This window comes from Paramormyrops kingsleyae, chromosome 21, assembly GCF_048594095.1.
Source record: "Paramormyrops kingsleyae isolate MSU_618 chromosome 21, PKINGS_0.4, whole genome shotgun sequence".
In the NCBI taxonomy this organism is placed as follows: Eukaryota; Metazoa; Chordata; class Actinopteri; order Osteoglossiformes; family Mormyridae; genus Paramormyrops; species Paramormyrops kingsleyae.
This window is the reverse complement of record NC_132817.1, coordinates 8,744,901-8,772,769: the sequence shown is the minus strand read 5'-3', so window position 1 is coordinate 8,772,769 and position 27,869 is coordinate 8,744,901. Positions and strand designations below refer to the sequence as shown.

The following is a 27,869-nucleotide window of genomic DNA, read 5'->3' as shown; positions in this document are numbered from 1 at the left end:
GGTTTTACACTTACACACTTACTCCATCCCCAAGGTAATTTTAAAGAGTAGCATCTGCAGCACCGTCATAAATGGAGGCATCAGCAATTTTTAGTGCTCGACTTCCCCCTGAAAGTGTGAACTAAAACAACAGGGCCAGTAACATTAGAAAACGCCATGGTAATAGCAACTTCACAGTATTACAATCGCGCTAAAGACGAGGCAGGTGTTTGGCGTGCTTTTAGTACAACGAGATGTCACCATCATAACATTGAGAAAAAAACACCACAGACGCCGGTGGACGTTTGCGCCACATGTAAAATGCTTGGTAAAATAATATCTGTGTAGTATCTGTGTGCTTGCATAATTGGATGCGTGTGGGCCCACACGATGTGTCCGTGTGAAACAGCTTAACTCTTCTGACGTCAGTTCTCCTGGTATTTTACCTTTTGCGCTCCCCATCATTACAGTTAGCTTTCTGTGCATCTGCACCCAGGAGAGGCAGGGAAATAATTATCAGATGTAAAGAAACGTTTCCTGTCTGCTTTGCTTGTGAATGCAGCTGCAACACTCCTAATAATAATTTGTAGGGTTAGTGCTTGCGTTGGCTCTGGGTGGTTTGCGAATGGTGCGGCTGCAGCGGAACCCAGCTACCTCTGCTCAGCTGCACTTGGAGATGGAATAAGCGGCAAGCCTCGAGAAGCGTATTTTTAGACAGTGGCTCTGAACACTTTTTAATAAAAACTGGCTTACGTTCCCGATTCAAAGGAAAAGACAGAACAATCCGAAATGTCTGCAATAGAGAGACAGAAAGGAAAGGTGACCAAAGACAGCGTTACATTGCTGCCTTGCTTCTATTTTGTGGAGGTAGGTTTTCCTTGTATCTGAGCAAATTGCGGATCACGCAACATCGATATAATCGTTTCGGGTGGCGTTTTCAGAAATAAACGAAAGATCCATAATTGTACCTTTTGTATTTAGTTATGGGAGCTATCGTCGCCTATTCATGTGTGCACTTTATAATATATGTGACCGCAGTTTCATCAAGGAACTGGATTAGAATGAGAATCACGTCAGAATGACTCCATGACCACAGCTTGTAATAGCTCAAGTATCGTAGAAGTTATTTTGCACAGTACACTTATCTAATATTTGCACTGAAAAGCATTTTACAGATTCATCTTGGTTTTATGTCTTTTTTCCTTTTCCGTACTGTGTGAAGAAAAAACGTGATATCACCATTCATTCCACTCTCCTCATATTTAGGTGGTTCCCACGCAAAGAGAAAATGCGGAAAAACGAGTGTTTATTGCTGTATGTAGTGGGATTTTCATGTGTTCGCTTATTTTGATAAAATGTCTTTTCTAGATATAATTTTGTTAGTGTGGCTTTGGAAATCCACGGTGGAAATGGCAACTGTGTAAAAACTGCATGTGAACAGCCTTTCTGTCGTTGTCTCCTCTTCACAGGATAATATACTGATATAATCAAACGCTGGGAAACATTAGCTTGGTCGCATGATGAGCGTATTTGATCAGCTTTATGTATACTTGATTTTGCGATGTATAATGTTAGGTTTGTGTTGTTACGGTTAGCGATTGAGTCATCTATTAACAGACCTGACATCGCAAACTTTTATTAATTCATGTTTTTACGTTTAGCAGGGATTGGAAATAGAAATCTGTTAGTGATGCCTCGGGGAAATAATGGTTTGGTTGGATTATGTCAGTTGGGGATTTTTAAGCGTTTGTATTGGTTTTTTCACGTAATTTCGTAAAAGGAAGGATGCCAGGCTGTCTTATCTATGAAACTAGGGCATGTTCTGATGAGGGAGCTCGCATGTACGCGGTATGAGGATATGCAGGCTTACGTCTATGTTCCCCCAGGCAGATTCACTCACTGTTCCAATGTCTGAATATAGAAGTAAAGGCTGACCAATAAGATGCAACATGAAAAACCTAATTGAATATTGAGGAATGCTTGACCAATCACATACAACACAGAAAAAGCTTCTGAATGTTACTTCTGCTCCGGGTCCAATCCAATCAGAGGATTTTACAGATTCAACACCACCCCTCAGTTAAGCGAATTTCGTATTTCCTAAGCCAAGGTCCACAATGTGTCTGATTGGTTATGATAACTGTCTGAACATTTTTTTTGTTGTTGTTGTATTTAGCCGTATGTTTCAAACCCAGTCGAACTCTGTCCCTATTATTGATTAAGCACTGTTAAATTGTAAATGAGGAAAAGTGCAAACTTAATGTATTTCTTGGTAAGCATTTGGACCTCTTGATAAGCATTTGGACCTCTTGATTGAAAATGTCCATTAATGTATGACGTACATTGTTGCTTAATTGGATTCTGCTTGTAGATGCAGCTACATATATACACTGTCAGTCCTGGTACAGTTTTGTTCCCCAAGGTGCAAACAACATTACTCCCCCCCCCCCCCCCCCCCCCATTGCTACAAAAATGTTCCACAGAGTCCATTTCTGTATCTTAATTTACATTAAAAGCTGCATTTACCTATGGGCTGGCACCTCATCCTGGGTTGTTCCCTGCTTTGCACCCATAGCCTCTGGTATAGGCTCCAAGCTCCCTGTAACCATGAATAGGACAATCGGTTACAGAAACTGGATGGATGGATACATTTACCTATATCAAGGACACAGTTGGCAGACCCTTGAAGGTATAGACCCAGTGACAAATAATTGTATCCCCAAAGGTAGAAATTGGTAGTAGAGTTCTGGTTCATTGAACAGAATGAGGATAAACCTCATGAGGTTGCTGAAGGAGCAGTAGTGAACAAAACTGTCTTTACATCTGAGCAGAGACTGTAATCTGCTAATGCCAAATATGTGACACACCCATATTTACCCCTTTGGTGCCCAAGACTTCTGAACCCTGGAGGTAGGATGTCTGATTAATTCTCATAAATTAAATTAAATTAATGAGGAAGAACTGTGTTATATGGCTTGGCTAAATATGTGTTCATCTGGAGAGAAAATAAAAGCAACATCAGATTGCCTAATAAAAATCTGATAAACAGGGACCTGAACCAATTAATAATTTTAGGCTTGGAGTAACAACCCTTCTGGCCACAGAGGTCACAGAGGTGTATGTGCGTGCATATGTGTAACATCTGTTCAGAGATACAACCTATAAACTGCCCTATTTTCTGTTTTGACAGCAGTTTACCAGAATCAATTCAAGTGGGGCTTTATTGTCACAAGCAATATTCAGTACATAACATACGGTGACAAGAAAAATCATTCTTCAGGACCACAGTGGTACATATATACATAAATAAACATCAGAGCGATAAACAATGACAAATACTCTTATTGTAATGCATTTTCAGGTTTGTTGTTTCATTGTGGTACTGAGGGTCGTTGGAATGTAATGTATTTATAATAGTTTTTTGCTTGTCCTTAGAGATCTCCTGGTGCAGATAGAGACTTAACAATAGATTTTCGTAAGGATATAGAGAATTGTGAATTTAGACTGCTGATTACGAGGTTCCACTGAGGTGAGTAGTACTAGTTGTAGCCAATGTAGCGCCCAGAATAAGCATCACTGTTGGGAAACACAGGCCTATAGGATTCTCGGCCCCGGAGGAGTGGATGGATTCCTCACCAAAGAACCAGCTAATTCCATCAACAAACGTTTGTTTTTAGGGTTTTGCTTTTTTAATCTCATACGTACACATGTACTGTTGAGAATTTCAGAGTAACAGCCACACAGCAGAGCGACGTTTGCTTTCAGTTCCACTTGCACAGAAGTGGGAGCAGGAATCTGCATTAACCAAACTAACTGTGCTAACATTGAAAAATGGTGCTGATGGAGAAAGCAGCACGTTTCTGTAAACTCATTTACCAACTAAATTAACCATCCATTCATCTCCCATAACCAGCGCAGAGATACAGTGAGCCTAGAGTCTGTTTCAGGTAGCACAGGGCACAAAGCAGGGGACACCCTGAATGGGAGGCCAGTTAAAATAAACATCCATTTCAATTAATGGGTTTTTTTTTGTTTTGTGATGAAACTCCGTAGGAAGGCACCGAAATTAAGGGCTATCCTTTCCACCATACAGTTGTAAGGATTTCAAAAAATATATAGAAAACATAGAGGTAGAACATTCAGGTTCCGAACATAAATATTCAGACCAAGATTTTGTTTCAACCCACCAGTTGAGCATAAAGAGTCACAGTCAACTAGTTGGTTGGAACAAAATCTTGGTCTGGATTTTAACTTTGTGGACCTGAATTTTCCAATCCTGTGTGTTTGTGTGTGTGTGTGTGTGTGTGTGTATGTATGTATGTATATATATATATATGTGTATATATATATAAGTATATATATATATAAGTATATGGTCAAAAATATTGAGACACTAGAATTTTATGACATCCCATTCTAAATCCATTGCCCCCTTAACCTCCCCCCCCCTCCCTTAGCAGCTATAATAGAAATATATTCAGGAGTTGCCTTTAGGAATTTTTGCCCATTAACCCAGAGGAGCATTTGTGAGGTCAGGCACTGATGTTGGATGTGAAGGTCTGGCTCACAATCTCTGTTTTAGTTCAACCCATAGGTGTTTGGTGGGGTTGAGGTCAGGGCTCTGCGTGGGCCAGTCAAGTTCTTCCATACCAAACTCACCCAACCGTGTCTTTATGGACCTCGCTTTGTGCACTAGGGCACAGTCATGCTGGGACAGAAAAGGGCCTTCTCCAAACTGTTCTCACATGGTTGGAAGCATAGAATTATCCAAAATGTCTTGGTATGCTGACGCATTAAGAGTTTCCTTCACTGGAACTAAGGGGCCAAGCCCAACCCCTGAAATACAACCACACACCATTATCCCTCCTCCACCAAACTTTACAGTTGGCACAATGCAGTCAGGCAGGTAACGTTCTCCTGGCATCCGCCAAACCCAGACTCATCCATCAGACTGCCAGACAGAGAAGTGTGATTTGTTACTCCACAGAACACGCTTCCACTGCTCCAGAGTCCAGTGGCGGCGTGCTTTACTACTCTCTCTGACACTTGGCATTGCACTTGGTGATGTGAGGCTTGCCTGTAGCTGCTCGGCCATGGAAGCCCATTCCATGAAGCTCCTGCTGCACAGTTTTCGTGCTGCATGGGATAAATGCCAAAGGAATTTTGAAACTGCATATATTGAGTCAGCAGAGCGCTGGAGACGTTTACACACTATGCGCCTCAGCACTCAGTGACCCGCCCTGTTACTTGGTCTGACACTTCATGGCTGAGTTTCTGATGTTTCTAAATGCTTCTACTTTACAATAATACCACTTACAGTTGATGGAATATCTAGCAGGGAAGAAATTTCATGACCTGACTTATGCAAAGGTGGCATCCTATGACAGCACCATGTTTGAAATCACTGAGCTCTTCAGAAAGACCCAAATGTTTGTAAACCTGACTGCATGGTTAGGTGCTCTGAATGAAACACCGGTCCACATATATATATATATATATATATATATATATATATATATATATATATATATATATATATATATATATATATATCATTGATAATTTTCCAAATAAGTTACAGTATACTTTTTGCATTTTAGTCTAATTATAGTTCAGTATTTGGTAAAGCTGCCCTAATTCATTCATGGTTTTCACAAGAGCACAACAATGCCATCCTTTCTGGGATTTGAATCCTTTTGCCCTCCTTTTTCTGACAGTGAAGTCATTTGTACTGGTGTGAATAGCTAATGCAGTCTCTTGGTTTCAAAATCTCAGAGTTAAATACTGTTTTCTAACAAGAATGGCTATGTATACTATGGCCCCTACAGTTTTTTAATGCGCAATTCTATATAACTCATCCAGCTATTTTCTATCCTGTTTATCCAGTTTCGCGGGAATTCTATACAGCTGTGCTGAATAGCAATTTCAGCTACTGGAATAATGCATTCAGTTCCACTAGGGAAGACTGCCACGATAATATTAAAAGGCCATGCGGATTCTGGGCATGCTTTCCTCTGGAAATTAAGTGCTTAATTACCGTTGATTCCGTGCCAGATCTTTATTTTCTGGACAGCTCAGCTAGGCTCCACGTAGGGGTCCAATTTTAGAGCACATCTCCCTGCTTCACCAATCTGTCTGTCTGTGGGATCGTGACATATCAGCTCCTGCATGTTCGACATAGTAAATTCTGCAGCTTAATTAGCTGAGAATATAGCTGCAGCTCACTTGGCTTCTCGACCCCCCAACCTGCAGCTTCCCGGCCACATCCATAATCTCCGCACTGAAATCATGGTGCGATGACGTAGCTGAGGCTAACGCAATAGCGCAGGGATGCTCGGACACATACGTAGGACAGAGAGGGTCTACATTTCGTCTTGGTCCCGTTTTCCTGCCAAAATGCGTTTTTATGTTGCTAGACGAGACATCAGGAAGCAAACGTGTCCAGAAAAGGCCGTCACTTAGGAAACCAGACAATAATTACAAGCTGTAGCAAGTGAATGGGGAAAAAACAGCCCAGAGCTATAGCACAGTTTTCAAAATGCACTGCAGTGAACCGAAGTCCCATGTGGGCACTGGGTCCCTTAAGCACATGGCTTTATGAATGTATAATTCCCGTGTTAAAATGTTATTGAACCCGTCCATGGTAGATTATCAAGGACTGTCTATGCAATCTACACCACTGACTGTGATCCTGTCCGGTGCTAGTTTGATATCACATTGTTCTACATTGCCAGTGAACGGCTGTCATAAATAACTATTGTTAAATGACCATTAATTGTGATTCTTCCAACCATTTTAATTACTAAGTTGATGCATGACAGGTGCATGACACTTTTGCAGACTCTCAATTTTCTTCTTATGTCCCATTTTGTTGCAAATTCATGTAGCCATGATTTCTGAACATCGAACTGTCAAAATCTCAGCTAAACCCTGTACAGGATAAGCAGTTAAAATGGGTGGAACGTGTCTGGAACTAATGTCTCAGCTGAAATAACGGTGCCTCTAAAAAAGCATAAATGATGTCAGTTCAGACGTTTCTTCGGCATCATTGGGTCCCCCGTCGACATTGCGCGATCCCAATGACTTGCCCCCAAGAACTCATCAAAAAACATTTTCCAGATGCTGTTGCGTGTTAAATCACACAATTCATTTTGCATCTCAGGGATACAGGTACAGTAGGACAACACGCTGTGGACTCAGATGCATCACATTTGTTGTCTTAACTGCTAAGAGGTGCCGTTTTGTAGTCAACAATTCAAGGACATCCACTTGGCAGTGAGGCAGGAGATTGTTGCCCTGTGTGACTCATTAAGAACAGGTAGCATAGCAGAGTAATGACATGGAACCGAAATACAAAGGCCTCCATTCCATTATTCCCACTGTAGAATTCCTATGCACAATTGTTGTGTTGAAATTACAGGTCTATAACTTTGTAATAAGCAGAATCCACTAATACCTAGTGATGGGCAAAATGCACTTGCATGTACATGGTGTTCTCTGTTCAAAAAAGGGCAAAATGCATCCCCCAAAGCAAACCAAGATCACCATCTAGTGGGGTCAAAAAATACAGCAAATGGTTCATGAGGCATCATTTTGTCCATCACTACTAATACTTAGTGTCGTAATTGTTGGGTGTTTTTTTTGGGCAGCTCCCCATCCTGGCTTCGTCGGTGGTCAGCCTGTACTTCCTGGAGCTGACGGATGTGTTCAAGCCCGTGCGATCCGGATACAGCTGCAATGACCGCAGCCTGAGTATGCCCTACATCGAGCCGGCGCGTGAGGTCGTACCATTCCTCATGCTGTTCAGCCTCGCCTTCGCCGGGCCTGCGGCCACGGTCAGTCACGCCACCCCCCCTTTCAGTGCTGCGTGGGATGCCGTGAGAAGCCGGCCTGCTAGGGATGCAGGAGATCTTCAGGGGAATGTCTGAGAGCTAGGGGAAGCCTTGATTGATTTGCCGGGGCACTGCAATATTGATCGAGGTTGGTTTGCCACAGATGTTCTTGATGAACTTGACGACTAGGGGGTATGAGGACAAGTGCAGCATCGCAGTAACAGATCAAGGGGTCATTTCAGGTCGTTTGACTCATGAACCTTGGCACCAAAACCAGTGGGGGTTTTTTATCTGCTCTTAGATAAATTCAGGGTACTTTGTAGGTAATTTCCATTTTCCAGGATATGTTTCCTCCTGGCTTTTTTAAATCCAACAATCTAGGTCTGCCCAGGCTTTTCATTTAGGGAATTAGCTGTACCTTCAAAAAGACTTGGTACTTACTCGTCACTTAGGGAAGGCCAAAAAAGGCCTAGGTTCGGCAGCAAGCCACACAGAGGACCCTGCCATTGGCATCTGCCATGGTGAAATGCTCCCTCTGAGATCTCCTAGCAACCTGCAGGCCTGTCTCTCCAGTTCTCCATCATACTCTCTCTGGCGGGCACACACTCTGCCTTCTGCCGTCAGCTCGGATTTTCACAGTCACCCACTCAACTTAGACGTCTGCACATCAGCAGGATGGGGTGTTGGGGATGGGCCATGGCCTGTCACAGTTCCGCATCATTGGCAAGGTCCTTTCTCTCTGGACTTTTACCAGTTTGCTGACCATTTCAATAAATGGGAACCATCTTTTGCATTTTTATGTCAATTTTGGCTCCTATCCGGTTGTGTGGGCTTCATGTGCAACTTGGAGAGGATGTTGCTGCTTCAACTCTGCCCCCCCCCCCCCAACCTGTACACACTAGAGCTCTCAAAACATTGACGGGAACACAACCCCCCCTCCCATCTACACCAACGCTGCTTGCCAGTACACTGGAGTAGCGAGTGTTTTTTCCCAGTGTTACATAACCCAGTGACAGAGCTGTATAGAAGCAGACACTGGTGAAGAAGCAGATATGTGTGATTTAATATAATTTTATTCTAGATGTATTTTTTTCTTTTATTGTAAAGGTGAAAATTGCATTTATGAATTATCTGCTGTGTGACCAAATTGGGTTCAGCTTCTTTAAACTACATCTTTCTCGTAACTGTGTTACCAGGTCAGCACAGCCAACTGATGGTTATATTTTAACGTTAAGCTTATGCCCAAAAAAGAGTGAAAGCACAAGCGTTACTTACCACTGTTCCCTGTAACACTACCTGACCTCATTCGTTTGTATTTATTTATAATACATTGGCTAATTTAATTAATTAATGACTGGTCATGTTGTAAATGGTAGGATAGCCTTCTTTGATTGGACAGCAATCACACCTGAGTGTAATATTTCTATCCAGGGCCGGCCCTAGGTGTTCTGGAGCCCTAGGCGAGGTTCCGCTGAGCACACTGCCGCCCCCCACTCCCCAGAGCAGCATAAAACATATTTTGCCATTTCATGTATACTAAAAACATTTCAGTACTACAGGGTATCTGGCTGTTAACTAGCTAGCTAAGGTCTGGATAAGTAGTGAAATATTAAAACTAGTGTAAAGGAAAGCAATCAGAGGTGCTGCTTCTGATTTGTTTCACTAGCTCCTTTGCACCCCGAATGGAACAGCACCCTGGGTGACAGCCTATGTGGCCTACAGGGTGGGCAGGTCCTGTGCCCTTTATCCCATCTCTCTGTCTCACTCCCCTTCAGATGGCTTTCAGGCAGATGCCCTGGAGTGGGATCTCTGGGTCGTGTTGCTCTGCCCTTTGGTCCTGTGGGGTTGCCAGGTGTCCTTGCAGAACTGGGTTGGGTGGGTGGGTGGGTGGGTTTGGATTTTTGGGGGACTGACAGTGTAAAATTGGAGCGTTCCTCAGTACCTCATCCTCTGCCTTCCTCACCGCAAACAACACACACAGCAGCCAAGAGTCTAGGTCGCATTTCTGGACCAGCGTGGGCTGCCCCATGAGGGTAAACACCCACCTCCTTCATGCCAGAATTATATCAAACGCAAAAAACATGACTTTCCAGTCGGTTGACTGTGTCAGCTAGGGACCGCCTGGTGAATAGGCCCGTAGGCACGCTCTCGCTGACTCAGGGGAAACGACAGCCCACCACCTACTGTCCCAGTTTCCTCCGGCAATCGAAGCCCGAAACTGGGACACGGAGGAGACTGTGTTTCCTGGCCCCAGCAGAATCCCTGGGGCCACACCATTCAGTCATCAAATAGCGGGTACACTGGGGCACAGATTTATTTCTCGATTGTGCCTCAGTGCGGAGGGAGCTGCTAGCTAGCTTTGGCGTACCACGGTACGGCCTGACGGATGGAGCTGTTCATTGGCAGATTATGATTGGCGAGGGGATCCTGTATTGCTACCTGTCCAGACGGAGAAGCGGGAACGGGGCAGAGGCAAACATTAACGCCGCCGGCTGCAACTTCAACTCCTATATTCGACGGGCGGTCAGGTTTGTCGGTAGGTTGTTACGTTCTTTTTACGTCCACATGTGTACTGGCAGTCTTCAATGCCCATGCCCACACCCTGCGCTAAGATATGTATGCCCATCTCTCCCTCCTGTTTTGAATGAATAGATCTCCCTAAAAATATCCTCTGATTCCAATTAATACATTATTCTTAATAGATTACATGGGTCTCACTGGTTAATCGGTTGCTCCCTTTTTCTGAGAGCTTGGTGAAGATACATGAAGTCTCTTTGACTCTTGGCTGAAAGAAAGCAGAAATCAAACATCTGCATGAGCCATAATCTCTTTGACTTCCTGGACCTTTGACCACCCATCCATCCGTCCACGTTGCATAACTGCTTACCCAGTACAGGGTCATGGTGAGCTTGGATCCTATCCCAGGAAGCACATGCACATTTGACAACCCTATGCTAATCATGCACATTGTGTTTTTACACAGTCAGTGTCATTGACAGTGTAAGAGAAGGTGACTCGAAGATAGGTGCCACTTAGGTCTGCCTTTGTCTTGCCCCGAGCCACACTCTCAAGGCCCTCTCTGCCCCCCGGGGCATCCCTGCCAGGGGTCCATGTTTTCGGGCTGTGTGGCACAGCGCTCATCACTGACATCATCCAGCTGTCCACGGGTTACCACGCACCGTACTTCCTCACCGTCTGCAAGCCCAACTACACCACCCTCAACACCTCCTGCGACGAGAACTCCTTCATCATGGAAGACATCTGCTCGGGGGGCGACATGGCCGTCATCAACGGGGGCAGGTTAGCCCCCTTCGCTCATTGGCTAATTTTGCCATGTGACTCGCAGCTCTTTTCTGGACCATTGAAGGGAGACGGAGGCAGTTTCAGCTCTTTGCTCGGGGGTTAACAGCCAGATCTTCTGCAGGGACATTAACTTCCAACCTCCCATTACGAGTTTCCAATAACTAGCCTGCCTACTACACTGGTTATAGCCCAATACCAATGTAGGCCATTAGTCAGTCCAGTACAGGGCCAAGTGGAGCCTGGAACCTATCCCAGGAAACCCAGGGCAGGAGGAAGTGGACACACCGGATGGGTTGCCAGTCCATTGCAGGGAAATCACACACAAACTATAGACAATTTAGATATACCAAAACACCTCACTGCCTCTTCTTAGACTGCAAGAGGAAACCAGAGGACCCAGAATTAACCCTCACAGACTCCTCACACACACAGGCTACAGCGCTAAACCACCTTTAGCTTTTTTGTATTTAATACTATTTTAAGTGGAGTAATGAACTGGAGATCCAGTGCAATCCCAACCAGGGTTGATGATTTTAGCAGAAGTCATCTGCTAGCTGGACGTGTTATTCTGCACATCGTAGCTGGAATGAATAAACTTGAGTCAGTGTGCCTCCTCTCCTGGACAGGTGTGACAGTAACACAGGAAAAGGAACAGAAAACTGCAAATGCCATTTCTCTCAGCCCACGCAGTTCAGTGCGAGTGTATTTATCAGCATTGGTGCACAAGTTTATTAAAGCACTCCTATCCAGACACATTTTAATGTACATTTTAATAGAATTTGGAACTTAATCCTGTGTGTATGAACTGCTTTTTAAAAATAAATATATAAGGAATCCTGTTATATCAACAGGAAAATTTAGGCTAGAGAGAAGAGCATGATGAGGACCCCATAAGTGCTTTGGAAAATTATAGGGACAATAGGTTTATTAAAATGACTGTGATTGTTTTGCACTGTTGTGCTATACGGTGCCCTGGGCGGTGTATTCTGTGTTAATAGGCCCTCTTGCTTCCTTAAGCAGATAAGTGATTTATGTTATCTTCTCCCTGCACTTCAGAAAGTCATTTCCATCGCAGCACGCCACGCTGGCAGCCTTTGCAGCTGTGTACATCTCTGTGAGTATGCAAGGCCTCTCTTCATTGCCAGATGGGGAGAGGAACGGAATACTGAATGTCATTCTGTGCCGAATCAGAATGGGTGTTTTTAAGTCATGGATACGTTATAGACAGCTGCTTCATTGGGTAGGTGTCACGGTTCTTCCCAGATGAAGGGAAAGCAGAATTGAAATGTTGAGGCAGATGGTATCAAATCAACATGGATAGCGCCGACATTGCATATATACTGTAGTTCAAGTGATTCATTCACACAAATACAGATTAAGGTTCAGGGTAAATGAATGCTAGATGAAGGCTCTTCGGTCCTATAGAGGTCACTGTCTTGCACATTTTCATCAGCAGTGTTTGGCCAATGATGGTTCGCACCTTCTGCACCGTTCATTTGCAGATGTACTTCAACGCAACTCTGACGGACGCCTCGAAGCTGCTGAAGCCCCTGCTTGTCTTCTCCTTCGTCATCAGTGCCATCATCTGCGGGCTGACGCGCATCATCCAGTTCAAGAACCACGCCATCGATGTGTACTGTGGTTTCCTAATCGGGGGAGGAATCGCCGTGTACTTGGTGGGTGTTGTTTACTGCCTGTTGGGGAAGCAAAGTATCAAACCGACCAACCGACCGTCCGACCGACCATCCATCTGACCAACCGACCGACCATCTGACTGATCATCCATCCAACCGACTGACCAACCATCTGACTGATCATCCATCCAACCGACTGTCCATCCTTCCACCCATAACCACCTATTCCAGAAAGCACAAGGCAGGGGACACTAGAACTAAGAACTATTATTCTTAATTAATGAGTTGTTTGTTGTTGTTGTTGTTGTTGTTGTGCCAAATCAAAATGGATAGTGCCCCCATATATGAAAATAATAATAATACTTATTATTATTATTTTATTGTTATCATTATAAACAGGGGAAAAAACATTTCACTTTGTAAATAGAATTTAAAGGTAATTGTATACTGTATGTGTACATTGTATTTAGAGGATACTACAAGATCATCTTTTCCATGAACTGCACTGTCGGTACGAATAAAAGTGCAATAATATAAGTGCAATAACGTATAAATACTGCAGTGTGCAGGGCCTATCTGCGGTAAAGCATGAGGAGGCAGGTGTCCGTTGGCGGGTTTGTCCTGTGCTGCAGAAATTTCACACTGTGGATGCTCACCAGGTGTCTCTGGCTGCTCCCCACTAGTGATGTGAATAATAATTCAGCATAACATATATGCCCACTGTCGGCGCAGTGTTATGAGGGACTGATATAAGTGCGCCCGGGGTACAGTGTGCTCATGTACTGTATTCTAAGCAGCTTTTTTTCTTATACATCCAGTGAGATGGGGGGGGGGGTAGGAGCGTCGTCATCCAAGGCCCATAGCAACCATTGGTTTTTGAATTACCTTTCAGTTACTTTCACGTACTTTTCCCAGCAGTATTAGGTTATATGCATTCATTCTAAGAGGTTCCCTTGAAAGTTAATAAATCTGTATTCCGTCCCCACAGTCTACTCACTGTAGACTTACCGTGCAAATCAACAGAAGCACAAATGCAAAAATCCTCTGCTCGGGTTACATGAAATACAGCTTCTGCTGAACATGCAGGAAACTGTCTGTTGGTGCCAAAAATGAGCTTTTTACATGGTATTTCTCATTGGAGTAAGTTTGACTGCAGTAGGATAAAAAAAGTGGGCTTTATGACCCTGGGGATGTGGGTCTGAGCAGCTTACATAGACGGTAATATCCCCTCCAAAAACTACTCAACAAATGGGTCAAAAATGCCATTCATTTATGCCGATATCAGAACTCCTTAATATGAATTCCTTTCTCTACTCTTTAGCACATTCAATCCTGAAAAACGTAAAGCAGAGTTGATGATTTTAGATTATTCATCATACTTAATAACATTTCACATTGTGGCTCTCAGTTCTCAGAGTGCATAGCGAGAGGGGCTGTAATACAGGGTATTGATTTTTATCCAGCTCGCCCGAAGGATGGCTTGCGGTGCTGCAAATCAAAGGTGGTATTAATGAAAGATGTTGGTAGTTGTCACGCCCAGCTCCGTCCGATCCTAATGTGTGCCACGCCCACCTCGTTACCTCGTGTTCATCCCTGATTGTTCTCACCTGTTGCCTGTTCCGTTTGCCTAGTCTTGTGCATTTAGTCCGTGTCTCAGTCGGTGTACCCCAGATTTGTCATTGACGTTCGTCTGTGTGCTTCCCCCGGTCCTGTTTACCTAATTAAAACACCGTTATTTTGACTTCCTGGCTCCTTTTCCCTGCTTCCCTGCTCGCCTTCGTACCGTGACGTGACAGTAGTGACCGGTATTCCTTTTCCTCCCCAGGGTCTGTATGCCGTTGGCAACTTCCAGCCTAGCGAGGATAAACCGACCCAGCCAGCTCAACCCAGAGAACCCCTGAGGTCGCTTACCAACATCAACCAAGAAGCAGCCCGACACTTAGCGCCCAAGAACCCCACTGGCGGCGACGGCCTCCCCGGCCGTCCTGAGACCCTCCTTACCCGCAACCACCGGGACGCCAGCTCCCTCACCAACCTGAAGAGGGCCAGTGCCGACGTGGAGATCATCAGCCCCCGGAGTCCGATGGGGAAAGAGAACATGGTGACCTTCAGTAACACCCTGCCTAGGGTCCATCATACCTCGGGCATGGAGGAGACCACCCGCCGAAACGCCAGCATCCACGCTTCCATGGATTCCACCCGCTCCAAGCAGCTGCTCTCTCAGTGGAAGAGCAAAAACGAGAGCCGCAAGATGTCCTTGCAAGTGATGGAGACGGAGCCTGTTCACTCCCCGCAGAGGAACATGGAGTTGCGCTGCAGCTCAGAGCCATCCCGGGTGGGCATCAACGGGGAGCACCAGGGTCCCGGGAGCCAGTACATGAAGATGGCAACCAACAGCACCCCTTTGCCCAACAACACCAGTGGCATCACCGGCGGCGCCCGGGTGTCCATCCAGTCTCGCCCCGGTTCATCCCAGCTGGTCCACATTCCGGAGGAGACGCAAGAAAACGTCAACATATCACCCAAAAACAGCTCTACACGGTCAAAGTGGCTCAAGGTAGCTGAAAAGAGTGGCGTCTGTAGAACTAACAGCCAGCCACGGATAATGCAGGTCATCGCCATGTCCAAGCAGCAGGGCCTGCTACAAGGAAGCCCCAAGAGCTCTGACAGCAGCACAGTCAGCTGCACAGGATCCATACGGTACAAGGCCCTCACGGACCAGGAGCCCACGGGCATCGTGAGGGTAGAGGCTCACCCCGAGAACGCCAAACCCATCGTCCAGCCGCCATCCACAGACGGGAGTGGCTCGTGGCGCTGGAAGTCACATGAGCGTGGAAGCATCCGGCAGTCATTCGAGCTCAATGACCTCAACAGGGACTCTGAGAGTTGTGAGTCCCTCAAAGATAGCTACTGCTCCAGCGGCGGGAAGAGGGGCAATCCTGATCTCACCGGTGAGCACCCACTTCATCATCACCATCACCACCAAGGCATCACCACCATTCGGGTGACCCCGGTGGAAGGCAGCGAGGCCGCATCCGAGACCCTCTCCATCGCCTCCAGCCGGGACTCCACCCTTCGGAGGAAAGGCAACATCATTCTCCTCCCGGACCGAGGCAGTAGCCCCGACAACACCAGGAACATCTTCTACAAACCAACTTCACCGACTCCGATATTCAAAGAGTGAGCCATCCTCACTCCATCCCCCCTCCCCAAATGTGTGGCCTTGATTATCGGAGTTACTCAAGAATAACGGAGGGATGGACCGGTTGAAGCTCGCGGTCTTGGGGATCTCCGTATCTACCTGCGCTTTATGGTTCCGTCATCCATCGCCATCTCCTGACAAACAGTGCTTATCCGCCCAACCTACAAGCGTGTTGGTGCAGGCATTTCAGTTTGGCTTTTGCCATTAGCACTCTAGGCCCAAGTGCCACGTTTTACATAAAAATTTGCTGCACATTATCGGAGGGAGGATTTAAATTAGAGTTTGATACTAATGTAGTTAACCTGCAAAGCTTTCTGATGGTTTTTACGTGACATTTCATACGTATTTTTAATAGTTTGCTCTTTTAGCGCCTCTGTCTTAGCATTAATTCCTATTTAATGCCGATATTATGCTTGTTGCACTTACTCTAGTGACCTTTAGGTGCTTTTCAAAAATAATTTCGTACCATGAGATAAAACAGACAGATTTTATATTTTTGAAACTGTAAATATTTATACGACTGGTGTTGAGGCACCATCCTATTCAGATTTGCCATTACTTATCATTAATAATTGATATTTAAAAATAAATTAATGTTTATGTAAAATTATATGTTATCCTTCAGTATTGCAGGAAGTTTCTGAAGAACAAGTAAAAGAGGTTTTTTTTGACTTTATCACTAAAAACAACACAACTGCCTAAACCAATTTCCTGTGAGAGGATAATGACTAAAATGTGTATTTATCACCATGTGGAATATTTATGTGTATATTGTGAGAAGTGCTCTTGACCAAGACCATTACCTAACCAACCTGACAAATTCGTTCTGTTATAATGCACTTAAGGAAGTCATTTACACAATATCAGTACATGTAAATAGCTAGCAGCTTAACTTGTCAGTGGTTCCGCTGATTAGTTTGTGTGCCGTAGAAAGAAGCATCACACGTGAAAATGGAACTATTTGAGGAAGGAGAACGTTCCAAAGAAAACTGTTCCAGCTACACATTGACCTTTTTTGTTTACATCATTATGTATCAGCTCGTTATCAGAGCATTATCAGCGCAAATCAAACACACATCCTTTAACGTAAATGTACACCTTCCCTTTCAGTTTTCTTCCCATGTTTTCCATTAGCTGGAGAGAAATGCAGAGACTGGGCATGTCGACTCCTTCCACGTTCTCAGTGTGGTGTCGTGAGTGATGTACCGTAATGTAGGTACTATAGAGAAGCATAAATTCTTGAAGTATTATACGTATTCTGCATTCCTCTAAAATGACTAACACAATTATCATTGTGGCACAAGTTCTTACAGCATCAACATGCATAAAGTGAGTCCAGTGCTAGTGAGGCTCATGCCACCCATTCGTCCCTCCTTCAGCAGTGAACCGTTTACTGTTACTTACAAACTGGCAAAATTCAAGCTAACTGGCATTAGCTTAAATTGTACATACCTGTTGCTGGAACTGTAACAAGCTGCAACTTTGAAACTTTAAACCTTTCAGTGTCCACGCAAGACAGCAAACAATTTTAGTCCTCTCTCTGTTATTAATTTTCACACTGAGAAGCTGGACGCAAACTTGCAAGGAATGTAGAAAATTACGTTTCTCTTATTTGTGTTGCGTTATAGAATGGTGAGCTATATAAACCATATTAATGGATCCATTTTTACTTCAATTGAGAATCTATATTATTTTTGTGCTTTTTTTAAATTCACTTTTAACTTTAGTGATATAATGATGTAATTATATTTTGATAGAGTGTATATGTGCCAAAGGGTTTATTAAAGACAAAATACTGTAACTGAAGTTTTATATATGCCTGCATTCTGATATCTACCATGATCATATAACTGCATGGTCATTTGATATTTAACAAAAGGCGCATTTTTTTGTAAATTATGGCATTAATAGGCATTGGCTGGTACCTTCATTTATACTTACAATGGAATCACTTTAACAACTGTTTAATCTTTTTACTACTGCTAATAATATTTGCAAGTCTGGCAGAAAAGGGGAACAAAAAGGGACAAATTCACATGGAGACGTATAGGAGGAAGATAAATGCATGAAAAAGGAACTATTTGTAGATATACTTCTATAGAATGTAGGGCATCATTCAGTGGTACTTTGCCAATGAACATCTACATAATGTTAGCTTTTGTTGGCTGGTGTTTTGAAACAATCAATGGCTCTGTAAGTGCTTCAGCAACACAACCTTGTGAACGCATCCAACACATGAACCCCGGAACCTTCCGCTGATGCTCCGGATAGCTCACCATGAGCATTTCGGGGTTGACGTGAGAAGAATTGTGTATTGTCTGAATATTTGAAATAAATGTTTGCTATCGAAACAAAAAACACGCTTGCTGGCTTTACTTTGACGTGGTTTGGAGGGGAGGGCACCCTTCATCCCTGAGGAAAATCTCACAGCCTGACATTTGAAGCTATGCTGTTTTCCCTACATCCAGCTAGATGGACATCCTTCCCTATTGAATGTAGACTGAAAACTGGACAACAGCAGGATGGCGGCATCTGGTCACTTGGATCAATCCATCCAAGCCAGAGTTTCCTGTGAGAACGTTGTCCTTACCATTCTTCCTACCCAAATGTTTATGGCGGGGGTGGGCAACCTTATCCAGAAAGGGCTATTGCGTATGCAGGTTTTCGCTGCAACTCCTTGATGAGACTACTAATTAGAGGACTGATTGGCTGATGAGTTCTCACACCTGCGTTTGAGCAGCTGACCTACAGGTTATCCCCAAAACCTGCATACACACTGGTCCTTTGTACACCACACTCCACGACTGCTTACAGACAAAAGGCCAACATATTCTGCTGCTTACACATTTTCCATGTATTGTTTTATGGCTGTAGAGTTTACTGTGACTGTCTCTGTTAATCTCACACTTGCAAGCGCAAACAACATGCGCAATAAATGAGAACACTTGCTTGCTGAAGTACTGACCATTCTGAGGTCCAGGGTAGGTCAAGAAATTGACCTTAAGTAAGAGTGAGCACTGATTGGACAGATTAAAATTGATTACTGAAGATCAAACTTGGTGTGCTGGGGGTTCAGGTTTAACCGATTAGTGATACTTTATTAATCCAAGTGGGGAAAATCACCCTATCTTGCTCTCCATGTGACACACATGCAGGTGGGAGCAAGCTGGGGGGGGGGGGGTCACAGTGAAGGGCAGCCACCTTGTGACAGAGAGCTGGGGGTGCGGGGCCTTCCTCAAGGGCCAAAAGACATGCCAAGGTTGGGCCTCAAACCTGCAACCATCCGATCACAGACATGGGCGCTTTTCCACCGCACAAAGTAAGGTACTTTTGGTACAGTACTTTCGCTTTTCCATTGACTTCCGGTCGAGTACCAGTACCGAAAGTTAAAGTACCGAAAGTACCAAACCAGTTGGGGTACTTCTTTGGTACTTCGGTACTTTGGGGTGGGACTTGCAAACGTATTTGCTGTCAATTGATTATGCAAATAGCCTGCCGCTAAAACACAAAATACAACCGCCATCTTTTGAAACACACAGCGAGAAACAAAATAAAAAGCAGTAGAAACAAATATATAAAAAAATAAAATGGAAGGATGGACAAACGAGGAAACACAGGCTTTAATCGCCATATGGTTGGATGAACAGATCCAGTGGGATTTGGGTGGCACGACTCGAAATAAAAAAGTTTTTGCCGTTTTCCTATGTTTCCCCGGTCGCGCGCTGATTTGTACACGGTGACGGTTTCGCTGTTGTTTTCTTGAGGTAAACAAGCCATATATTAATTTTAAAACATCACATGCCTTTTCTATGTTTTTTGTTTTTACAGATAAGAAATGAAATTACTTAATTGGCTGGATAGAGATATTTCTTGAAGAAAACGGTATAGTATTGCTTATAAGACTATATTATGCGTGACGATCTACTGTATTTACATGTAATAATGTACCTGAGTGATTTTCAGACATTTCACATATCTCTTTGCTTTAATATTAGGGGAAACATTATTTCCTGATAGACAGGAGAAACATAGGGAAACTGAATTGCCCGGAATACCGTAATACCAAGCCGCTTGGAAGAAATGGGGCACTCGCGAAACACAGAACAATGCCGCTTGAAAATCAAAAAACAAAATTAAATAATTTGTTTGCTTTCAAAAGACTGAATTAGCAGTAAGCTAATTCTTACTGCTTCGATCAGCTTAGCCAAAGTAAGTGTACCTACGTAAACGTAATTGATTGCAGCATGATTTGGGATTTTACCGAATCTTATACTGTGATAGATACTGTGCTGACATAACAATAAACCGCATTTTCCAGCCTCAACTGTTAGTTATTAATTTTGGGCTGTCAGTCAGGGGCGGTCACTGACGATGTCATTTGGCGCCGGTACCATTTTTTACGCCAGTGGAAAACCGACATGAAAGAAGTACCAAACTTTAGGCACTTTATGGATGTACCGAAAGTACGGTACCTGGTGCGGTGGAAAAACGCCCTAGGCTCTGCCCTCTGAGCCACACACTGCCTCCTAAAGGAGGAATGAAAGGACACACCTAACCCATAGAAAGGTTTATTTGTACTATTCTCTACATTTTAGAACAGGGGTCGGGAACCTATGGCTCGCGAGCCAAATGTGGCTATTTTGATGGCTGCATCTGGCTCGCAGACAAATTTCAAGTTTTCAATCCATTCATTTCCTACCGCTAATGTTCATGGTTGCGGGTGGCTGGAGCCAATCACAACTGTCCTCCGGGACAACACCAAATTTTTATTGGATAAGGCGTAACGTACACCGGTCGTTGTGAGGTCAGGAAGGTAACTTCCCTCCTTTTAATCAAGTAGTCAGCTAGCTAATTGCAGAAACCCTTTTATCGAAGATGGCTAAAAGAAAAAAAGATGAGGAGTATCGTGCTTTTCAGCAGGAATGGAAAGAGGAATTCGCCTTTGTGGAGAGAGCAGGTTCTGCAGCGTGTGAGTATTGCTGAACTGACAATGTTTGGCTCTACATATGCATGTGAGCAGTCCTTGACTTCTTCTCACATCTAAAGAATATTAAGACCTACCTACGATCACGTTCAACGGATGGAAGTCTCAACGCCTGCATGAAGCTTAACCTCACCACGTATCAACAAGACTACAAAGCCATCAGCAAAACCATGCAGCACCAGAAGTCGCATTAATGGTAAGAAGTACTTTATTCATCATTGGTTAGCAACAGCATAACAACGTTATTAAAAAGAATTCAGAGACTTATTGTACTTTAAAAGTGTTGGTCTTACATAAAATGCACACATTTACTTCAAGTAAATACTTGTATTTAGTTTTAAACAAATTGTATGGCTCTCACGGAATTACATTTTAAAATATGTGGCGTTCATGGCTCTCTCAGCCAAAAAGGTTCCCGACCCCTGTTTTGGAATAATAATAAAGACATCGAAACTAAAAAGTAACATATATGAAATTATATGTTGGGCCCTTGAGCAAAACCCGTAACCCCAGTTGCTCCAGGGACCAGCTGATCCTACTGTCTCCCCTACGGCAGTTTCATGAGGTGGCCTCCTGGGATGCTTTTATAGCTGTCCTGAAGGAGGTCCCATGTATATGCTGAATACTCATTGGCTGCTTTTCCTTCACTTTCTGGTCAAACTCCTCCAAAACCACTATGTTTTGGTCAGTTGCAGGCAGCTGGGTGTGTCCAAACTTTTGACTGGTACCGTGGTTTGAATACGATGTCCAGAGTGTAGCACCTTACTAAAACAGAATAGTTATTAGTTTATTAATGTCTATACCAAACACTATACCAAATGTATGGAGGAAGTGGTGTATGTCACATAATTGGTCCATTTAGGCCCATGCCCAGATGCATGGCGTCTGATTGCTCCCTGAGGGGGTGACTGGAATGCAAGCTCACTGATTGGTCCATTAAGCCCACACCGACATGTCTGAATTAAACTTTGATTAATCATATAAATTTTTGAGCATAAAAAAAATATTTTTAAATTAATAACATAAAATCACTTTGACTTGGGTAAAACTGACAAAAAGCTGTCAAATGAGTTTTAATTGCACATGTATTGTCATAGACATTGTTCAAATAAATTCCTGATAGATACCTGATGTACCTGTAAACAAACAGAGGGGTTTTGACTGGGGAGATTTCCCCGGTCATATGTTTTGCATTCTAATGGCCTGGAATATTGCTACTGGTTTACAGATAAAAGAACTGATTTTCTTAATGGATTCTGAAAATATAAAACAGGAAACGGGACACAGCAAGCGGGGACTTGTACATTCATCTTTAACAATATACTGCAATTCTCCTTCCTCAATAATGTAAATTTTGCAGCACAAGGTACTGAACAATTACCCTGTTTATCCATGACTACCAAAATAGTATGAACACAAGCAGTCTTTCTACAGAAAAACCCCAGCACAGAGTCAGTCACTGACAGCACTTCAAAGTCAGACAGCTTCCACCCAGATCCCAGGTGCCAGAGCCATCAACACTATGCCAAAAATACAATCAGCTGAGAGTGGCATCTCTGTTGCATCATTGGTCCATTTGGTCCAAATGCATGCCCAGACTGACACAAGTGGCATCTGATTGGTCCCTCAGGCCAGGATGGAAATGCGTGGTCACCGATTGGTCCCTGATGCCCAGGCCGACAAGCTTGAATGAGTCTGCCCTCACGCCCCACTGGGAAAAATTACTCCTGCCCACATGCCTCTGCTGGCCAAAGCAGCACTAAAATGACAGGGGACAAATGTTTCCAGTGTCCCCGTGTGATGCTTGTGAAGCACAGACAAATCCAAGGTTACAGCTCCAGAATTATGCAATCACCACCCATTGTGCTCCAGACCACATCATTTCTCAACAGACTAATATTTACTGTAAAGAACTGACATGCTATCCTGAGGGCAAAACAGACAAATTTCATCACTATCTACTGTATGATAAATCAAAGGTCCAAGATGCGTAAACAATCCAAGTAAATTGACTAAGAGGATCGAACGACTCTGTGCAACGGTATCTATCAAAATACGGAGGAGCCGTCTAACCCTAACCACCCCAGCAAATGAACTGGATGTTTCATACTTAAATCAGTGCTTTAACCTCAATAATTCAGCAACCCATGATGTTTACCTCTTTTTATTGTTTTACAGTTTTGTTTTGTTTTGTTTTCAATGATTATAAAGAAGCTGGCTCACTGTCCTTCCACACAGCAATTAATCACCTCCAAAAGCACTGGAAAAGATGTGTGAAAACCATGAGAAACAAAAAAAGTAGCTGGCTTCATTTCAAACTACACGTTTCTCGTTGCTTAAAATAAAATGACTAACACTAAGTTACTGAGGTCTGCTTTGCTTTGCTTTGCTTTGCTGGACCATCTTTCTGTACACGCAGCCGTATTTAATCACTGACTACCCAACACAACTACAGCAAACTTACAGACATCACAAACAGCTTTCTCACTTAAACTTCATTATAGGAGCAGAGGAAGTGTGTTAGGACGGCACGTCCGTGCGCACAAGATCCACGGCCATCTGCCTTAGTGTGGATCCAGTGTCCGACTGGGCGAAAAATCTATTTTTTTTTTCTAGCTGGAGGGCCGTGCGCGTAGTCACGCCGACCAAGCGGTTGGGTTTGGGACACAGCGTGGGCATGTGGGGAGAGCGCCCCCGCAAGCAGAGTGGCTCATAATCGTCACATGTTGCACAGGTGCAGTTTTCCAACATGACATGACCTAACACTGCCAATAGTGAGGGGAATTTGTATGTTCTCACACCTGATATTTGCTGTTAAATATCGTGTAATCAGTACCCCAGTATGTGTAAACCCCCCTTTTACTTTTACTGCAGATAATAAAAGAACCATTTAACAAATCTAATTCAGTTTGTTACCTGGGGCTAAATTACCCCATAATCCTGCTTTTTTTGTAATGCAAAATCCATCTTGATACCTGTTTGTTACCAACTTGCAGGATTGAATGACATAAGCATACACAAATATCACAGCATTAAAAATAAATAAAACAGCTGCATTTGTGCAAAAACGTGTAATAAGCAAAGTCGCTGCATTTTTGATGCAGATTTATTAAAAACACCTTCACCACAGCCCCATGCTTCCAGAGAGGCACATACGGGTGTCCTATTTAATCGTTGCGTTTACTGAATCCACGCGTAGTGCGTTTACCGTGGCGGTAATGTTGCCATGGCAACAGGAGAGCACTTGCAAGACAAAGCGTTCCAATCAAAGCAACGTCGAGGATAAATATATATGCGGGGCTTTAACAAAAGCCTCGAAGCCGGAATTTATGGCGTGATTTCGGAGCGTGCTGCTTTCTAGATAAAATCAGGGCATCTTGAGAAGTTGCTTATATCACTGTGCGTTCATTTTCTGTATGCCTTCATTTCTATGATCATCCGATTTGTTTTTACTCATTCACAATCACAGTATCGTTATGCTAAGGAGACGAACATCAATAACATTTCACATAATATCCTGTCCAGCGTTTACTCAAGCCTTGTGCCCTGTACTGGGTGGGACAAGCTCCAGCCCACCCTGACCAGAATAAATGGATGGAAGATGGATAAATAGCAGGCATGTGTGTCCGCTTTCCCATAATGATTTTTGAGGTTCTAAGTGTGCCTGTTTGATAACCTAAGAGCCCCCCCCCCCCCCCCGGACTATCCAGTTGGCAAAATTACCTTGAGGACACTGTCCTGACCCTCTAGCACCTTCCCCTCAAAAAGACTGTGGGACTGATAAACAGATATGTCACGTGTACATATGAAAACTGTGTTTTCCATCCATCCATCCATTGTCCAACCCGCTTATCCTACTGGGTCACGGGGGGTCCGGAGCCTATCCCAGAAGCAACGGGCACGAGGCAGGGAACAACCCTGGACGGGGGGCCAGCCCATCGCAGGGCACACTCGCACACCATTCACTCACACATGCACACCTAAGTAGAAATGATTCCCAGATTCTCCATGAAACTGCTCTGAATATGTCGACAATCTTGATAATAAATCCAACAGGAGGATTAGCGGCCTTTCCATGATGTCAAAGCTGAACAGTATCAAGTCGAGCCGTATTCATGGCTTGAAACTGCAGCTCTGCTTTGATACTGATGCGCTTTTTTCTCCACATTTGCCAGCTTGCATAATCGGAGCTGAGCTTCACACATAATGATTCAGGACACTATTGTCTCTATCAGGCACCATAGGTACATACTCTGGTATTTCACCCACACCTTCCAAGCCCAATCAACGGCACCAGGGAGCCAACTCATTTGGTCTGGAAGTGAATTATTCTACTAATTATGGGACTTTCAAACAAAGAGGAACAATTATCCGAGTCTCGTAGTGCCATCCCAGCTGACATTAATCAGAAAAACCCATCATTCCGTTGGTGAAAGGCATGTTTCACGGAGCAGACAAAATATCACACAAGCAGCTGGAATCTCTACACATAGCCCCTCGTCGGCGGGAGGGAATTAAATAGAACCACAAAATACGCCGTGGGGAAACCATACCATATAAGGCACAATCAAGCACGTCCTAGCAAGAGAATGACACCAGGAACCCCCTGAGGGACCACACCAGCGGGGCCACACCAGCACGCACACTAAGATCACTAAGCAGTAGAGGTGAGACGTCAAGCTCGACCCTTTATAAGCACAGGCTTTTACAAACTGCTAGTGCTAATTTTCTTTGCCTACGTGCTCACAGTCTTTTAATGAAGTTTGTGAAGGAGGTTTGCAAAATCTTGCCGATGCACTAATCAGACATACTGAACTAATTAACCCCCAAACCCATTTGTTTCACATCAGATGTTAACAGAATCCCGACACCATTATCCTGTTGACTGGCTTTCTTTAAGGAACATTTTATTATCACTTAAAATCACCTTTTATATTTCCTATTTTTCAGCAAAGAATGTTTACAATACATCAAACTTTGCATTTAATCATTCTGCCTATCTGAAGTGAATGAATGAAAGTTACATTTATATAGCACTTTTCAAGACACCCAACCAATAGGGAGCTGCTTCAACCACCACCACTGTGTAGCCCCTACCTGGATGGTGCCATTTACCAGTACACTCACCACACAGTAGCCAAGGTGGTCAAGAGGCAGGAGAGAATTCACTGATTAGATTTATGAGATGATTAGGCAGCCAGATCTGATAGGGCCGCAGTGGGCAATTTTAGCCAGGACATCAGGGTACCACCCCTACTCTTTCAAAAGATGCCCAGGGGTCCTTTATGACCTCCGAGAGTTGGGACCTTGGTTTTACGTCTCAACTGAAGGGCAGCACCATTTTTACAGCACAGTATCCCCGTCACTACACAGGGACACTGGGATCCACACAGACCACAGGATGGGCTCCCCCTGCTGGCTGCACCAACACCTCTTCCATCAACAACCCAACTTTTCTAGTCGGGCTGCCATCCAAGTACTGACCAGGCCCAAACCTGCGTAGCTTCAGGTGGATTACTTAGTCTGAACTGTGGGGGGTGTGGCTGCTGGCAGAAGTCTACCATCCATCCATTCATCCATCCATCCATCCATTTTCTGGAACCACTAGTCCTATTCAGGGTAGCAGGGGGGCTGGAGCCTATCTGGCCCATTTTTAAGACCTTTCCAAAGATGTTCTGTGAGCAACATGTCAGTGCCACTCATGAAAGGTAGCTAAAGTGTTCATTTTTTTCTTTTTGGTTTCAAAGATATGGCTGAAGAATATACTGTGGTTCCCATCATACTAAATTAGAGACATCTGCAGTAATTGAAATATTATATTGATTTAATTTCATCGATGCAAATCCTTACTAACGTTTATTTCCAGTGGAAGAGGTCTCTAAGGACAGGCGGTTCATTCTGCACCTCCATGCTTCCATTCAGAAAAAAAGAAGAAAAAAAAATGCAGGATGCCACATAGATCTCAATTTAAAAGCAAGCGACATTCTTGTGGCAAAATTCATTAGGGATCCTTTAAAATAGGACAACTGCTTGGAATGTAGGTCAGGCCAAGGGAGAGTCACGCCAAATGTTGTGAATGAAAGAAGCATGTGCAGCCTCAGGAAGAATTACCGACTTGAACATAGCCTGCCATGAAATTTAAAGGGACATCCCACAAAAAAAAAATCCTCCCTCATCTTTCAGCATCAGCGCTCTGAATCGAATGCAACTTACTGTACTAGCACTGCTGCGATGCTTTATGACCATTCAGGCTCGCCGATCCTGACAGCGATAGCTGAGTTATGTGTTAGATGAGCAATTGTGTTTGCCCGTCACTAGAGGATACGTCTATTAAACCCCCGGTTGAAAACGAAGTGGGTCAGTTCGGGCCAGTGTGAGCCAATGACTTAACGACAGAAACTGACAAACTACCGGCACAGATGCTTCTGCTCATAGTCCTGCCTCGGTGATGCCCTGGAGCTACTGAGACATTAGCCGCTCCACACCACCCAGGATTCCCAGGTCAAGTGACCATCGGAAATGTGTTGCCTTCAGCTCGGCACATACTTCAAAGCTAGAGATGAAAGGAGTGTTACATTTAATGTAAATTAGACACGTGACCATTGAGGAGGAAGATATTTCAGTAGACCTTTTCCCAACCAAAATCAACATGCTAAGGGCATAACATTAGGATCTCTTTATCTTGTTACCGCATTCTTAAAAATATTGTGAGGTAGCTATATTGTCCTTATATGATAATAATAATAATAATAATAGAAATAGTATTGAACACGTTCATATTTTTCGTGAACGCTGAACTGAACAAATCAGTTTACAAATTGTGAACGTGAACATGAGTGACGCGAGACTGAACGTCGCTCACGTTTTATGACGGTTTTAAAGTTTGCCGATTACAGGCTAGCATGGCTGGTGCTTTGAGTTTGGTCGCTTCTGCG

At 43.9% G+C, this 27,869-nt stretch overlaps 3 protein-coding genes across 4 annotated transcripts in view; 2 read left to right on the top strand and 1 right to left on the bottom strand.

The window, feature by feature from the left end:
* The window catches only part of plppr5a (phospholipid phosphatase related 5a), a 72,380-nt gene that overhangs the window by 38,001 nt on the left and 6,510 nt on the right, over positions 1-27,869 (bottom strand). The window contains exon 2 of one of the 2 annotated variants that reach the window (XM_072704252.1): positions 2,506-2,578. The exons of the other annotated variant lie outside the window; for it this stretch is intronic. Within the exon in view, the coding sequence (XP_072560353.1) occupies positions 2,506-2,552 (47 nt within the window). The 5' untranslated portion in view covers positions 2,553-2,578. The remainder of the gene's footprint in view (positions 1-2,505; positions 2,579-27,869) is intronic. 2 annotated transcript variants of the gene reach the window in all.
* On the top strand, positions 400-18,308 carry plppr4a (phospholipid phosphatase related 4a). The gene is made up of 7 exons (XM_023840240.2): positions 400-846; positions 7,629-7,814; positions 10,218-10,347; positions 10,916-11,111; positions 12,171-12,228; positions 12,617-12,790; positions 14,574-18,308. Exons 1-7 carry the CDS (start codon positions 769-771, stop codon positions 15,930-15,932), a joined length of 2,181 nt encoding a protein of 726 aa, XP_023696008.1. The 5' UTR covers positions 400-768; the 3' UTR covers positions 15,933-18,308.
* The window catches only part of LOC111858458 (palmdelphin-like), a 45,159-nt gene continuing 37,875 nt past the window's right edge, over positions 20,586-27,869 (top strand). The window contains exons 1-2 of the mRNA XM_023840250.2: positions 20,586-20,919; positions 20,997-21,130. The gene's annotated coding sequence lies outside the window, so the exon portion shown is untranslated. The remainder of the gene's footprint in view (positions 20,920-20,996; positions 21,131-27,869) is intronic.

Coding starts and splice junctions, on each gene's coding strand:
- plppr4a (XM_023840240.2), top strand. CDS start 769: ATGTCTGCAATAGAGAGACAGAAAGGAAAGGTGACCAAAGACAGCGTT. Junction 7,815..10,217: donor TCGCCGGGCCTGCGGCCACG/GTCAGTCACGCC, acceptor GTTCATTGGCAG/ATTATGATTGGCGAGGGGAT. Junction 12,791..14,573: donor GAGGAATCGCCGTGTACTTG/GTGGGTGTTGTT, acceptor TTTCCTCCCCAG/GGTCTGTATGCCGTTGGCAA.